At 39.6% G+C, this 15,660-nt stretch overlaps 1 protein-coding gene across 4 annotated transcripts in view; it reads right to left on the bottom strand.

Moving 5' to 3' along the window:
* cd2ap (CD2-associated protein) overlaps positions 1 to 15,660 on the bottom strand; it is a 67,418-nt gene that overhangs the window by 34,970 nt on the left and 16,788 nt on the right. For 2 of the 4 annotated variants that reach the window (XM_008294999.1, XM_008295000.1), the window contains exons 3-8: positions 8,408 to 8,585; positions 7,682 to 7,782; positions 6,814 to 6,940; positions 5,496 to 5,674; positions 3,241 to 3,328; positions 1,774 to 1,892 (exon numbers count right to left, since the gene is read on the bottom strand). In XM_008294999.1, the coding sequence (XP_008293221.1) occupies positions 1,774 to 1,892; positions 3,241 to 3,328; positions 5,496 to 5,674; positions 6,814 to 6,940; positions 7,682 to 7,782; positions 8,408 to 8,585 (792 nt within the window). The remainder of the gene's footprint in view (positions 1 to 1,773; positions 1,893 to 3,240; positions 3,329 to 5,495; positions 5,675 to 6,813; positions 6,941 to 7,681; positions 7,783 to 8,407; positions 8,586 to 15,660) is intronic. The other 2 variants (XM_008295001.1, XM_008295002.1) reach the window with 1 other exon arrangement.

The following is a 15,660-nucleotide window of genomic DNA, read 5'->3' as shown; positions in this document are numbered from 1 at the left end:
ATGTGCTGGCTATTCGCCTGTACTGGTTTACTCCTGAATAGGAGCCTCTGGACCAGTTTTCTGTATTAAATTAGTCAACTTAAATGACTAAAGAAGCACTTTCAAAGCACTTGCAGGCATAGTAGAAAGATGCCTAACCCCCGACATGAGTAACTTTAAAAGATGCGCAATTATGCAAAAAAAAAAGTTCAGAGACTAAAACATCCATCACTTGTCACAGAGCAGCTCTAGAAATGCTGTTGCAACACAGGTTTTCCTTAAATTTGTCAGCGTAGACTCACATTTCAAGCTTGTGCTCCTTCTTATGAACACAGCTATTAACCTGCGCTTTAAAATGAGCTGTTGGAGTTGAGCCAAAATATCATCTGTGACCTGCAATACAGGAAGGATTCTCTCAGCTCCAACTCTGCGGGAAACAATGACGTCCCATCACAACGAAACCACATTTACAGATACTGATATCATTTGTGCAGAAAGAAAGTGCAGCTTTCTATCAGCCTCCACTGATCATCCACAACATTAAAGTCACTGACAGGCGAAGGGAATAACATGCATCACCTCATAATAATGTTCTGTAGGTGATATTAACCTTTATGTCTAGAGCATCGTTCAAAGCTAGAGTTACAAGGGGGCTCACAAAACAGCTAAATAAACACGTGAAAGCATCAGAAAGTAACAATAAAGTATCAAAAGAAGACAAAAACATCAGTAAAGATATGTGCAGTATGTCAAAAAGAGCAATAACAGAGCATCAGTATAAACTGTCATACCTGTCATGCCTGTATAGACAGTCTTGAGCTAATGACTGACTGATTTAAAAGTAATCAACAGAATCTAAATTCTGTAACGAGTGGGGAGCCAGTGCAATTCAGAGAGTTGTGTGTTCTCTGGTTGGAGTGTTTGTGAGTAATCTTGTTGCTGAGTTTTAAATCAACTGTAAATGGCTGACTGTCGCGTTGCTGAGGCAGTAAGATGAAACAGTCCAGGTGGGAGAAAATGTGTGTGGATAAGCTGCTCAACAATGTTTCTACGGAGTACTGGTTTAATCTGAAGGATGTATTGAATTTGCAGGTGACATGATTGAACCAGAGTGTGGATGTGTAGGTTAAAACATCGATCTTGAATTACTGCGTAAATGTCATTTTTGGATTTTAGGTTGTCTGAAGTTCTAAATAAAATCAGCCCTTTGTGAAAAAAAAAAAAAAAAATGGTGTCAATGCATGGCTGGTGTCTTTAATTTTCCAAGCAATAAGAACTATTTGTTTCCTCGCTGTGTTTTGTAGAGGGACACGTAGATTTGTTGACTTTGGTTGACAGCTCCAAATCTATCTTCAGTGCTGTTGGTATAAAATTAGGAATATTTCTGTAACTCCAGGGCCATGAACTCACCTAAAATGTATTCAGAACTGAGTTTGCTGGATAGGTCACGAGGAATTTGGCAGCATTTCTTCTTAGTAACATGGTGATTATTTAATCAAGAAGCAAAGCCACTTTGCAGTGTGACCTCAGGCACTCACAGACAGGTGAGGAGCGGCCAGGTTCAGGTTGGCTAGGCTCGTCATCAACCTTGACAATCAACTCTGCAGCTATGCAGGATGACATAAAACAACCAATATAGCAGGTTTGTTTTGGTGACATGAGTCAGTGCTGCCTTGTGTTGCTCTGGTTTACATGTCAGGAAGTCATTCTGTTTCACTGATTCTCAAATAAGCCCAGTTTTTCTTTTTTTGTCACATGACACAGCCTCACTGCATAAAGTACTTGGTACCCCACCTTGGTCAGCACATGGATGAGATCACCTTCCTTCAGGGTCAGCTCGTCCTCATTGGTGGCCTCGAATGCAAACGTGACCTTACAGTACTCTTTTGCTGAGGAAACCAAAAGATTGGTATCTTTTAAAGTGGGGGACACAGATTACAGGGCTTTACATCTAAAGGCAAACTAGGACATCACAGGATTACTATATGTATCTTTACACAGCAATTTATTTTTTAATGTTAGCACAAAAATTCAAAAATCTATGTTGATCATAAAGTCTGGAAGTTAATATATTATTAAGGAATGCTACGATATTTCTCAACCACATGGAGTGAATGGCAAGAAAAGATATGTGAACCTTTTAGCATTTCCTGGTGTTTGCATTAACTGGTCATAAAATTGTGATCTTGTCCTCAAGTTCAGACGAACACTGTGTTAACAGCGAGGTTGAAAAGGAATCCTTGGATTTAATAACTGGTCGAACCTCTTTTGTCAGCGTCAAACAAGCATTTCCTGTAGCTGCAGATCATACCTGCATAACCCACAGGAGGAATTCTGGTTCTTTGTTCTTTATATATCTACTTCAACTCAGACAGATTCTTTTATTATCTGGCATGAATGGCTATCAAGGTCACTGCACAACATTTCTGTTGTCTTAGGGTTCGTGTTCTGACGTAACTGTTTAAATAGCAAAGCAGCCACGAATCATGATGCTGCCGCCGCCGTGCTTCACCAGTTTCCCTGTGATGTTTTTACATTTTGAGGGCAGCCGTTTTCTCCATGATTTCTTGCAAGTGATTACCTTTACTGCCTGTAGCTGTTAAACCTGTTAAAATCTGGGCTTGATAAATATCTAAACACTTGAAGATTTGTTTGCAGATTCATGCAAATCAGACGTGCTTGAGATTGCAAGTCTTGGAAATTTCATTTGTGCAAACTCGTGTGAAAAGCAGATTCAGAATGTTTCTAAATGATTGTCTTTTACAAGTTCAAGTAACCCACACCTGCAATCCATTTTAACTGATGGGACCCCAGGTTTGCTAGATCCCAACCCTAGCTAGCTTTAGTTGATGTTAAGTATAGCCTAGAGGTTCACATACCCTTTCCAGCCTCCATTCAGTGTTTTAATGATGTATTCAATACAGATAAGAACAATACAATGATTTGACTGTATATAAAACACACTGGGTTCATAACTGTAACTTTGTAATGAAGATTTGGCCATATTTAAGCTATACATAAATGCAGATAACCTTAATGGCTCGCTTTTTCAAAGTCTGTGGTTTTGGCACAAGGTTTTCACTATTTGTTTTCATATTCAAACTACACAGTGGTGCTCCAATGCAAATAATGCGAGCAAAGTAAGTACTTTATACAGTACAAACTAAACAAAAAAAAGATTGGTGTCACTCTTCCCTAGACACACAAATTGGTAATATAAAATGCATCATAAAACTTGAAAACACATTTAAAGTGTTTTACCTTTGACTTTGCTGTCTCCGTCCACTCTCTGCGAGTCTGTCATATTGGGATGTGCAGACTTTGCAGCAGATGGTAATGATGGGATTGGCTAAAATGAAGCAAACCATACAGATGGGAATGATTTATTGGTCATGAGTGAATATGTAGCTTTGTGTGGAGGAGTCTCGTCTGGAAGACAGTCTGAACTGAAAAGAGTGACGTAATCTGGCCATGTTTTGTTATGGACATTGGATGCTGTTAATTATGAGGTTAGCAGTTACGGATTGCAGGACATGGAAGGAAGAAAGAATTACTTACACAGGAGGCTTGTACCTTTTCTGCCCTGTTGCAGGTACCAGACAGGTATAACCAAACTTTTCAGATAATCAGAAAATAATAAAAAAAAAGGCCCCGAAAAGTCAGAGGAGGAGAGCAGTGAGTGGATTATGTGGGCTGGTCAAGGCCAAATGAGGATCTCTGTAGCTGTGAAGAGGAGCGTGTGAGAGCATGCTACATGTGGTGGTAACGTGAGGAGCAAAGGAGCACGAAGGAAGCCGAGTTAGTGGTGAAAGAGAGTGTGAAAGCTGTTGTGAAGAAGAAAGAGAAGGAAAAGAGGGGAGAGTTTCAGTACGAAGTTAAACGCTACACTAGTTAAGCAGTGAAGCCATGTTATTAAATGCTTTATATCAGTTTTATCAATCACCCTGTGTATCCTGTGTTTGGTGTCAATTTTAAGATTCTTCATGTTTTACACTTTAAACTTTACATTTGCCGTTTTCACGCCTTTCAAAATGATACTTAACAGAGGCAAGCTGGGATTTAAAACTGCTTATCAGGTGAAGAGGGCATTTCTTGCTTGAATTAAGGGTTTCCTACATGTGCTGATGACAGCAAAAACAAGTGTGTTCACAACAAACAGAAACTTCACATGTATCGGGGCAGATTCCTTCTGTGTCGACAGTAAACAACAAAAGGTAAACTGACTTCTCGTATCATATTCGGTAAATCAATATCAGTATGAACGGGAGAACTTATCGAATAAACATACAAATATAAAGAATAGAAATGAAAGGCTGCATCATAAAGACTTAACTTAAAAATGTAAGTGAAACTAAAGCAGGTGCATCGCTGTTTGTGCTGTGACATTGAACAGACAGCACACCTGTTAATTCAATAAATGAAGCATGTTTTAATTTTCTCTATTCCATTACTTATATCAACTTGCCACGCCACTGGAGATGCAGCTAATGATTATTTTAATCATCAACTACTTTCTATTAATTGCACGATCAATAAAATGTCAGATAATAGAAAAAAAATAAATTAAAAAAAACCCTGTTTCAACTTTCCATGGCCTTAGATGACATCTTCAGACTAATCTTTTCTACCAGTAGTCCAAAACCCCCTAAATATTCCATTTATGATCATATTTCTCAAAGGAGGCATCAAAAGGTCATATTTCTGGGCCGGAAAATGACTAACAATGTACCTAATTATGCAAAGACACTTGATTTTGTAAAGAATTGTCTCTCAGTGTAATAATCCACAAACTGTTGCAGCTGTATGTTTCGTTTCAAATTCAAACGGGTTTCACTGGTGTGAAAGTTTCAAGAAACAGTGTTGCCTGCCCTTATCTCTTTCCGTCTGTCTGACTCAGTGGTTTACCCTGCTGTAGTCTTGTTCTTTGTGTGTTTATACATGTGTGTGTGTGTTAAAGCAGTGATGCAGATTTTACACCAGCTGTTCTCAGACATTACACTTCAGACAGTTTCTTCTTCTGCAGTATTCAGTCTGAGGCAATAAATCAGGTGCAGTAGTTATTGCGTGAATTTCCATCACCTCCTCCCATGTTTTGCACCTAAAATAATATTGCAGAAGCCAAAACACACAGCCTTCCGTGGTGATACTTGCGCTTGAAAAATGTATAGGGACGTATCCGACTTAAATGGCAAATTAATCGATGCCGTCAGCTTCAGCTAGATGACAAGACAGTTATCAAAACTGAGGCAATAAAAACCCTTATATCAGGTATAAATGCTATTTAAACATGTTTCAGAAACGACACTTTTTGGAAAAGTAAAGAAATGACTAATTTCTGGATCCCAACCTCCAAATAGAATCCAATGCAAACAGTTAACAAGGTTTGCAGTGTTTTGTACATGCACGAACCACAGAGCTCGCCTTCTCTGCATGTTTCACTACCTGCTGACATTTTGGAGCATTATGTGCAACACATTTATAGAACACGTGTTCTTTGTTGTTAGCATCACACTTACTCGCTCCTTCTTCTCCTCTGTTTCGGCGCTGGGCAGTCGGACCTTTAGTTTGACCGAGCCTTCTTTGAAAATATCTCCGTAGCCGACACCTCGGATCTTCTTGGGCTGAGTGATAACACCGTTCCCTGAGGCAGACTGAGGCGATGTGGGGGTGGCCGTGCTTTCCATTCCACTTCCATCTGGTGAGGAGATGCAACAGAGCGAGACAGAGGGTGAAGCAATTCGCGAGTATTACACCTCTCTGCGCTACAGCAAATACTGCTCTACTTCAAACAGAACGTGTCCCGAAAAATCTACATTTCAGTTCATTTTCAGCCACGAGAAACTACTGCAAATGTGTTTGTGTGCAAACCAGGATTATCTCTTATTAAACAAAGAAAAGTTTCATTCATGAAGAGTCAGCACCAGTTCTTCCAATTATCTCCAGGTAGCTGCAGAGCAATGAGGAATTTATTTACCTTGAAATGACATTTGCTCACATTATACAGTCATTTACTATCTGACACACAGCTTTGGATGTTAAATGTGGTGTTTTAAGAGCCGCTGTACCTCCCAGTCATATAAAAAGCAGACAGGAGGCAGAGAGACTCCCACCTCTTAATTGACTGCCTTCTTGTTGAGGCTTGTTTCAGCGAGGCTGCAGCTACACCTGCTCCATGACTGCACTTCATTCGACTGACACTGAAGTATTGGCTACAGAGCAAAAACAACAAAGGCAACCAAACAGGAATGTTCGAAATGTGTGTCAGAATCAAGTGTTAGCGCTTGTTGTGACACGCTAAACAAAGCCAAAATTCATGAAAACTACTGAGTTTTGCAGTGTTGTTTTTGCACAGTGTTCTTAAACATTAAATGCACTTTCATGTAATTGACAGAAAATAAAGAACTATTTATTTCCTGAGTGAATGCATCTGTCTTGAGCTTTGTTCTGATAAGTCCCTAAAGGCCAAAGCACACTATGGCATCGTTTATGCTTGCTGCTGCACAGAGCTTTGAAGATGTGTGTCTACATGTTGTGACTGCTGCCACTTAGACGCCGAGTCAAAAATATGTGAAACAAGCAGAAATGTTTCAGAATAGAATAGAAATACTTTATTGACCCCCAAGGGTAAATTCTGTAAAAAATGTTGTTTGTGCTTTTGTTGGTCCTTTTGTTTTACCCTGGCATGACAATCACAGAAGTTATAGTGGAGTGAAACCGCATGTTAAAATAGATCAACATCAGTAAACATTACAGGCAGGCCTGTTGCATCTGCAGCTACAAGCAACGCTTCGCTTTGGTGGCGGTGACAGATGTGTGGTGGTGTTATGCCTTTACCAGTCTCGTCTGCTGTGGTGTCGTTGGACTCTCCGTCCTCTCCCGCAGCGTCCAGCTCTTTGACGAAGTTGGAGGGGAAAAGGCCTGATTTGCCGTTAAAGAGGCCGTTCCACCAGCCCTCTTCAACCTGCAACAAGAGCAAAATAAGAAATCTGTCCACTGTGAAAATTATGTTTGTGTCTATAAGATCTAATGATTAATTTAGAAAAAAATATAATTCCACTGCGGTCTCTTGTGCTAAACTTAAACACAGAGGCGCTACGGATGATGCGTTCAGGCCACCATATGTGAGATTTCTATCTCTAAACCATATCAAAACAGAAAATAAAAAGCAGGCTTCTCAACAAACCACATATTTACAGATAATCGTTCAGTATTCTTTCCAGCAAAATAGGAAGTACAAACTGTAAAACCATGAAGTGCAACCAAGAGGTTTATATATTTGTACCACATATTATTTACAGTATTTTGCAAAACATCTGGAGTGTCTTCAGCTATGTCTGAAACACATACATTTCCAATAATGTGAAGAGCAGACATTCAAGGTCCTTTGTACTGCTCAAATCTCTCACTTGTTCTGACTTGCCTGCATCACAAATAACCAACTAACCCTCAGTGTATCGTCGGTGCTTAGAACTATAACACACATGTAACATTACACCCGTACAACTGTGTGTTGTTTAGCTTAAACAGTAGAAGGTCGGATGTGAAAAAGACCAAACTAAGCAAAGACCACCAGGAATGACATTCCTATGTGCTTTTCTCAGCCTTCAGTATCCCACAAGGAAACAGATTTAAAGGTGCACGTTATGTGATCTGGGAAGCTTTCTGACACATTTAGGAGCATTAAGTCAAAAGTTAAAAGTACCTCTTCGATGATGTCTATGACCTCTCCGACTTTCAGCTCCAGCTCATCTTCATTCTGCGGCTGATAGTCAAACAGCACCTTACATTGTCTCCTCTTAGGTTCTGTGGAGAAACAATCCAGTTAGTCGACTGACCTGCTGCTCACCTGTGCGTTTGTGAGCGTCCGTCTGTGTTTTTGTTTTAATCGAACGTGAAGAGTTCGTGTATGTGTCTGTCTCTGCTTCCTTTAGAATGTTAAAGGTGGCACTATGAGAACTGACACAGGTGAGAAAGCAAATGAGGTCTAAATCCAGCAAGTAGGAGGGCGTTCAAAAGCTCCACCCCACAAGGAACTCTGGGATTCCTCTGCAAGGTGTTTCTGCGGCAGAAAACAGACACACCCTGCTGAACAGTCAAAGCGCTGAAAAATCAGCAAGACGGAAAACAACAAAAAAAAGCTTATACTTGATGGCATAAAAAAACCAGTCTTTTTAAAAAAAAAAAAACCACAACTAGTACAGCACAAGATGCTGCAACAGTCTGAGCACAATTTATAAGATGTGTGCTCGCTACAAGGAAGAAATCAAGATAAAAGTCGGCACTAACTTTGTCCCCATTGAGACAACATTGGAAGGATTTGCAAAAAATATCAGCTACACTCATCCTGGACACCAAGCAAAGAAGATCTTTTGAGAAGTATTTCTGCATCCGAGCACGCACACACACACACAAAACTGCAGCGTCTTACTCTTTGAAGCTGCTGGCGGCTGAGGCTGGAAGCCACCAGTGGGGATGCCGATAGTGCTCATCCTCTGAACCAGGTGGGCCACGTTTCCTGCACTCTTCTCCCTCTTCTGAGGCTGAGAGGTCTCTTCTTTTGGCTCATTTTTTGTTTCCTTGACCTCTTTGGATTCCTTTTTCACTTCCTAAAAAAAGCACACACAAAACATATAAGTGGGAAGCATGAGAACATCAACAAACTCAAAACATTCTGCATTTGTTTATTTTAATCACAATTCCCATTGCATTATTTATCATAAAAAACATATTCTCCCCAACAATAGACATTATTTGCGTTTTACATAGAAATAAAATACTTTTTAAAATCATTTTGAAAATGTAAATAAAGTCAGTGGATTTTAAGTTAGTTTTATTTCACAGATGCCACATTTATTTTGTCGACCACTTTCTTGCAGACAAATGGAAATTTAAGCACACTGCTTATTTCACTGGCTGTGATTTTATTACTGTTTCTGTTCAAAACCAGCAGAAGGTTGGCAACTGAGGTAACAACAATGCTTTAAAAAAGAGATTATCAAGACATTGTTTGGATAGCAAGGGGATGAGGAAAAAGAGGTGCATCAGTTTCAGCATAAAGCATTGAGAAATGTGTGTGTCAACCAGCATTCTGGTGAGCTTAAAATACACAAAATAAACCACAGATAAGGCAACCTGTGTCTGTGTTCAATGCAGCATTGTGCTACTTGCAGCCCACTCATGCTAAACGTAGCTATCGCTAATTATCCCAATCACGTCACACAGTCAGGCTGTAAAACAGATGCTACATTCTCCCAGCTCAGAGAAACTCCCTGTCTGACAATAGCACAAAGTCCACATTACACTTTCACTAGATATCAACTGGAGCCAGTAAAAAGCAATTGTTTTCAGTGGTTTATTTTTATTTATCATTTCTGCAGATTGTTTGGTTCAGAAAAATTACAGCAAATAGAAAAGTGTCATCTTTTTCCCCACTGGTGAAGAACTTATTCTTATTCATGAATGCAAAAAATGGTAAATGCTAAATGGTCTGCACTTGTGGAGTGCTTTACTACCTGAGAGGCACTTAAAGCGCTTTACAAGGCATTTCTCATTCACAGATTCACACACACATTCACACACACAATGGCGACAGAGCTGGAGCAACTTCAGGATTCACTCTCTAAAAAAGGCAAAAAAGGAGGCTTTTTAGTCTGTGTCCTTTCTACTCATAGCCCACGTTAACCATCAATAACTGAATAAATGCTACAAATAATAACAGAGTGGATGTTATTTCATAGGCTAAAAAAACTTTTTCTTTTATCACTAAAACTTGTTTACCACAGAATTGCTTGGTTACATCAGAACCTTTAAGGATAAATTAAAGTAAATACCAGGATATTTGAATCATAAATTAAATAGCAAAAACAATCAAAATTGCTATTCAACAACTGGCCTGACAAGATCTAAACATAGCAAACAAACTGCAGTTTTCGGTATATAACCTGCAATATTTTTAATTTCTCCATAGCAATTTGGTATAAAAACTGTCCTCACAGCTGATCAACATGATGGAGCCACTTGTTCACTGTAGTTAGTCCGGTTGCTGGAACAGAAGTCCACAAATGCTGTTGCAGCCACTTTATCAGTCCGGGAACTCTGTCAGTGTCTACTGCCACCTGTAAAATGTATTTTATGTTTAGAGGAGGGCGTTGTCGATTCACTTCCTCATTTGTTGTTGGAAGCAAGTAAGCATTGCTAAAAGATCCTTGGCTTTGTGCCCGTGCTAATTTGTGTAAATCCTAGTTTAGCATTAGCATGAACTGCAGGTCAGGTAGCTAGCTAAACTTAACAGCCACTGGACAGATTTTTCACAACTTTATACTGACAAAGTTCCATAACATGACTGTCAACATTAGCAAGACAGCAGGTGCGCTCGCTTTACACGACTCCTGCGGGGGCAACAAACACACTCATTTCACGAAACCAGGCTCCACCTGGTGGTGCAACCAGGTGCTACAACAACTCTACAATATGTTTTATGACATGCATGCTCACCATATTCTGCCGCATCAATTATTATATTCTCCACTGAAACAATTAACGGCACTTAATCAATTAACAATTATCAGTGTTATTCCTAGCAGCATCAGAGCCCAAAATATGGCTTTTGCAAAAAACCAAGACACACTGACTTACATCATCTGTAAGCATGTAGTTGATGCCTCAAAAAAGACTGCAATTCAAAAAAATCATGCTTTTTTTTTTTTTTTTACCTTCTACCCAGTCTTGATGTTTACATTTCATACGTCTGTGCAGTCTGACATCTCGCCGCCTTTTGCAGATCACGCGGTTAAGAACCAGGTCAAGAGAGTGGTGCATTAACGCTGTCTGCAGCTGACAAAAGTGACATATTTTTGCAGAGATAAGGAGTTCCTCAATGTTATTCTTACTTCACACTGCTGTAACATCCTGTACTTGTACCAATTCTAAAAAAAAAAAAAAAAAGGCTTGCATGCAACTTCTTTGATCTTAACTGTTAATTATAAGTTACACTAGATAGCACAGAACACCTATTTTTTTTGCGTCTGCAGGGAATACTAGAAGAAAACATGAAACTGAATTAAAATCTAGGCCCCAATCTACATAACTAACCAACTCCAAAACCTTTGGGCCACACACGAGTCACCTCCCTGAAGCTCAGTCAAAAGGTCAGCGAGGTTACAGTTGACTTTAATGTCAAAACAAGCTTTCAGTCTACATAAATGACCAGAGTTATTACTCAAATACACCAAAAAGACAGATCAGTCTGGTTGGTAGAGGTGATCCAACCTTAAAAAAAAGGTGACACACTGGGAGTTTACAGCTGTAGTGATTCGATGTGTGTGTTATCCGTTTATTGGTGTGTGACAATGATTCAGTTCACCATCCACTTCCTGGTTCAAGCACGCTGACTTCGCAATTCCACTGGAGAGGAAGTCCAGCTGTGTGTGCGGTGGGTGTGTGTGTGTGTGTGTGTAGGTATGTGTGTGCACACGCGCATTTGTGTACCAGGCAGTGAGACAGAGATCAGAGGGGAAAGACTAAAGACAAGACCCACAGCTCTGCTTCAAAAAGCTGCCGAGGACATGGATTTAAACAGAAAACAGGAACAAAGAGCTCTATCAGGTAGCTGTGTGTAGTTCACTCACACTTGTACAGGGTGAGAAGGCGTCTTCTGCTGATGGTTTAAAAAGTGTGACCACACATCCCCACATCTACACACACCACCATTCCACACTTCTTTTGTCACGTCAAAGGTGTTAATTAGACCATACATAGAGTGAGTGCATAAAATATGGGCACCACCTCTGCTTGCAGCAAACTCTGCTAACACCAGGCCTTTCTCTAGTTTGTGTTTATGTGCTCTTCCGTCTCCTGCGATATCTACTATGAAAATGAAGCAGTCAACTTGCCCGACACAATCTGCTTTTAAGAAACACTACATCCTTTGGTGTAGAGGTGAAACAATGAGTTGTGAGTCTTTACTGAGTGTGTGCATAACATACAATAGGGTTCTAGACCTGCAAACTTTGGAGTAGCGAAAAAGGTGTCAAGATGCAAAACTAAAAAAAGTAGGCGGGGGCTCCCTGGGTATTCTAGGGAAGAAAACTGAAGTGATTGTAATATGCAAATAACACCTTCAGGATGTTTTGATCCTGGAATCCAAAAACTTGTTTTGATAAACACAGGTTTTGGTACAATTTGGATGATTTTAACCACATTGGTGAACTAACTTCAATTATATATTCATTTATTCCTGTTTAAATGCATTTGTTGCATTTATTTAATAATATTATTAAGAAGCTGACAAAGTTCTGAGTCTGGTAGAGTACCAGTCAGCTGCATCACACCCACTGAAAGGGGCTCTCCCAGCAGTCACTTCCTACTAATTTACCCATTTCATGTACCTTATGTTACATGTATGACAGTTATTATAAAGACTGCTTTATTTTTCTAACTGTTTCTTTATTGGTAACCGTCATACAGTAATATGATGTCTAGGATTCATAACTTACTGAAGCACGTGTCGAATGTGATTGGTTACACTTACATCCACTCCCTATTTGACATGGCTTCTCTTTGTCACAAACTATTTGCCTGATGAATGTCTAGCATCAAAATGTTGCAAATATATGTATTTTTGACAGGTAGACAGTACGCAGGAGTCTTTGTGAAACTGTTTGATTTACTCGCCAATCTCCTACTAAAGTAGATGTGTAAACAGTAACTTTGTCTTGGCGTTTTAAAATATAAACTACTTGTATTGCTATAGCTTGGCTCAACACTTGATGCTTATTAGTAGTACATAATCTACAAAATCATTGATTGATTGTAAAACTGTACATACCTATGAGAAGTGCCAGCGCCTCTATATACCCTAGACGCTTCCTAGCAGAGGCTGCTGCTGTAAAGCGCGAGTTTCATTTAGTGCACACCCAAATGAGCGCATAATCACAAGTGATGTGGTTATCTTTTCTGAGCTGCAGTTTCTAAACACTGCTGCCCGTTGGTGTTCATCAAAAGTAATAAGTATTGGAAGTGAGTGATCATGTTCTTCGCTGACATCAACACGTTTACCTGCTTGCTGTTCTCGCAATTCACACTCAGGTCTGCAGATATGATCAGGCAGCGGTCCCTAGAATAACTTTAAGCTAATGAAAATCCACTTCTATCACCAGCAGGGGATGTAAATAAAGGAGCGGAGAGAGAGCAGCGTTATTAGAAAGGAATTTCAACACTTATTTGGCAGGGATAGACAGATGAATTGGCGGGGCTGTCATGCCTGCAGATAGACCTGCCAGTGTCAGCTTGATACATTGGTCTGTACATGTCAGGTAATGAATAATAACAAACACTAATGCTGAAAAGTCAACGATATGTTAAAGATAATCTAGAACAAGGGCCACCATTACATAAGCTTCATACATTTGTATTCCCTGAAACACTGATACTTTCCTCTATTCATTCAGAGAACATATAGATATTTGTCTTTTGTTAAAATCACACTTAGTCTCTGGTTTATTACACTTTAATCACATGTTTCCTGATTACACAAGTTTTAGGGTGTTTCAATTCTTTCAAGCAAGGTACTGGAAAAACATGACTTGAAATCAGCCTCTGTTTATTTGCAACAGTTAGAGAATTTTAAACCATGTCTAAGATTATTGTATATATACAACTGTGCAAACTACACAGTATGAATAAGGAGCGTAACATTCCACATGTTCCAAAATGTACAAGCGACAGCAAAACTGGCACACAGCCAGAACCTGCCACGTGTCTACTCACACTATTCAGTGTGATCAATCCATCGATCCAATCCAGTGGAGCTCTTATTGTCAACACGAGGTTTCTTTATTGCTGCTGCTCAGTGCCAATTCTAATAAAAATTTATTCAAACAAGATGGCTGCATCTTCAATGTTAACAAAAAGACAAAAAGTTGAAAATATTGAGTGCAGGAAGAATTCCAGTCAATGAGACTATTTTTACCAAAACAAATGACAAAAATGGTCATTTACGCACTTCTTTTGCTCTCTGCTTTACCCAGATGTATCAAAGCCTGAGCCCATGCTGCACCATGAACTTTGTCTACCACTATACCCCAATAAAACAACTATGAATAAAAAAAAATCAGACATGTCGAAACCAAAATCACTAACTGTGTTCATCCACTTTGTCCTAACAAATCCTACAGACCCAGAAACACTTATACCAACACAAAAAAGCAAAGCGGGTGATTGTCCACGGACACACCCAATGAGATCACATGCCAGTTAAAGAACACAGACGTAAGATTCTCTCAGGCCCTGTCCTAATACATATTCATATAATTCATATAATCCCACAAATACACCTAGACGCTCCTATCAACATGCCAGTCCTGCCTTTAGGTAAATTTCTTACCGTCTCCTCGTCAGACATGGTTCATGTCCCCCAGTCGCTCAGCTACAGCACCAATTAAAGGGAGCAGGAAGAAGAAATACAGCATGTCAGACGACTGTTATTTTGTCGGGAGCAAAGTTCAACAGCCGGCAGGCTCCTTAGAGGATTAACTATCCAAGCTCAGTCACTGGGCCAGGCTGCTTAGCAGATTACCTATCTCACTACGTAGGATTATAGGCAGGGAAAAACAGGAGAGAGATGAGGGAGAAGTGACAAGAGAAGAGACTCATTTCACAGCACATTAGCTGTGCAAATATCTCGCACAGAAAAAGCAGATTTCACACTTCAGCACTCAGGTGCCTCAAGTGCACTACTAAGTTATAGCAACAGAAGGTGACTATGATCCAGTTCTACAAAACCCAGAGATCCTTTCTATGTATTAATCCAAAGCTATAGCTTGAAAACTATGTTTATATTATATATAATATCACCTCCCAGTTTATTGTACATTGTTTGACTGGAAACATTTTAGTGCCTAATTTTAATGTCACCACAAAGGCCAGTCAGACCAAGATTTGCAGTCTGAATTAATTTAAATGGAAATGCAGTAAGAGTAGATCCTCTAATGGACACTAAGCACATCCAGACTGAGTAATGAACTCTAAATTTGTGTGATCAACATAAGCTTTAAGTCATAAAAGCCTAGACCTTTGCAGGAACTGTCGCAATGTTGAGTTTACACCTTAAGACTCATTCTGCCAAAAGCCATTTCACACGCTTCTTTGTTGTAACACCATGAAAACATGTTCAAAGAATACTGTTAACCACAGTTTCCTATCTGAGTTAGGGCGATGCGGGAAATCATCCCATACAGCTGTCAACTGTCATGCGTCAATAAAGTATTGCAGATATCTAATTTAATAATCAGTTTAAGAACAGAGAGAGTAAAAAGTCTGCACACTAATCCATCTGCTGGTGCCTCTTTGCATTTTTCACATCAGCTTAATACTTGCAGGCAGCTGTTAGCCAGTGTTAGCTTTTGGGCATCTAGTGACAGACTGAACAAAGTGGAACCTGCACTCTGTTCCGTCAGCTCCAGTGGCTTGTAGCTGCAGATGACAACTTCTCTGAAGTATTCAGTCTTGTTTCTGTCACCTTATAGAGCAAATATCAAACCACTGATTAAAAAGTGCTTTTCAGAAACAAAATGAAAAATACACCGAAAAACTAAGACATACAAAGTACCTTTGTATTTCCAACCAACCTGCATACAAACACAGACACATGACTCCAAAGAGAATACAGTTTGAAAACAGGTC

The sequence above is a fragment of the Stegastes partitus genome, unplaced genomic scaffold, assembly GCF_000690725.1.
Source record: "Stegastes partitus isolate 25-593 unplaced genomic scaffold, Stegastes_partitus-1.0.2 Scaffold1014, whole genome shotgun sequence".
Taxonomy (NCBI): domain Eukaryota; kingdom Metazoa; phylum Chordata; class Actinopteri; family Pomacentridae; genus Stegastes; species Stegastes partitus.
This window is presented reverse-complemented; position numbering and strand designations above follow the sequence as displayed.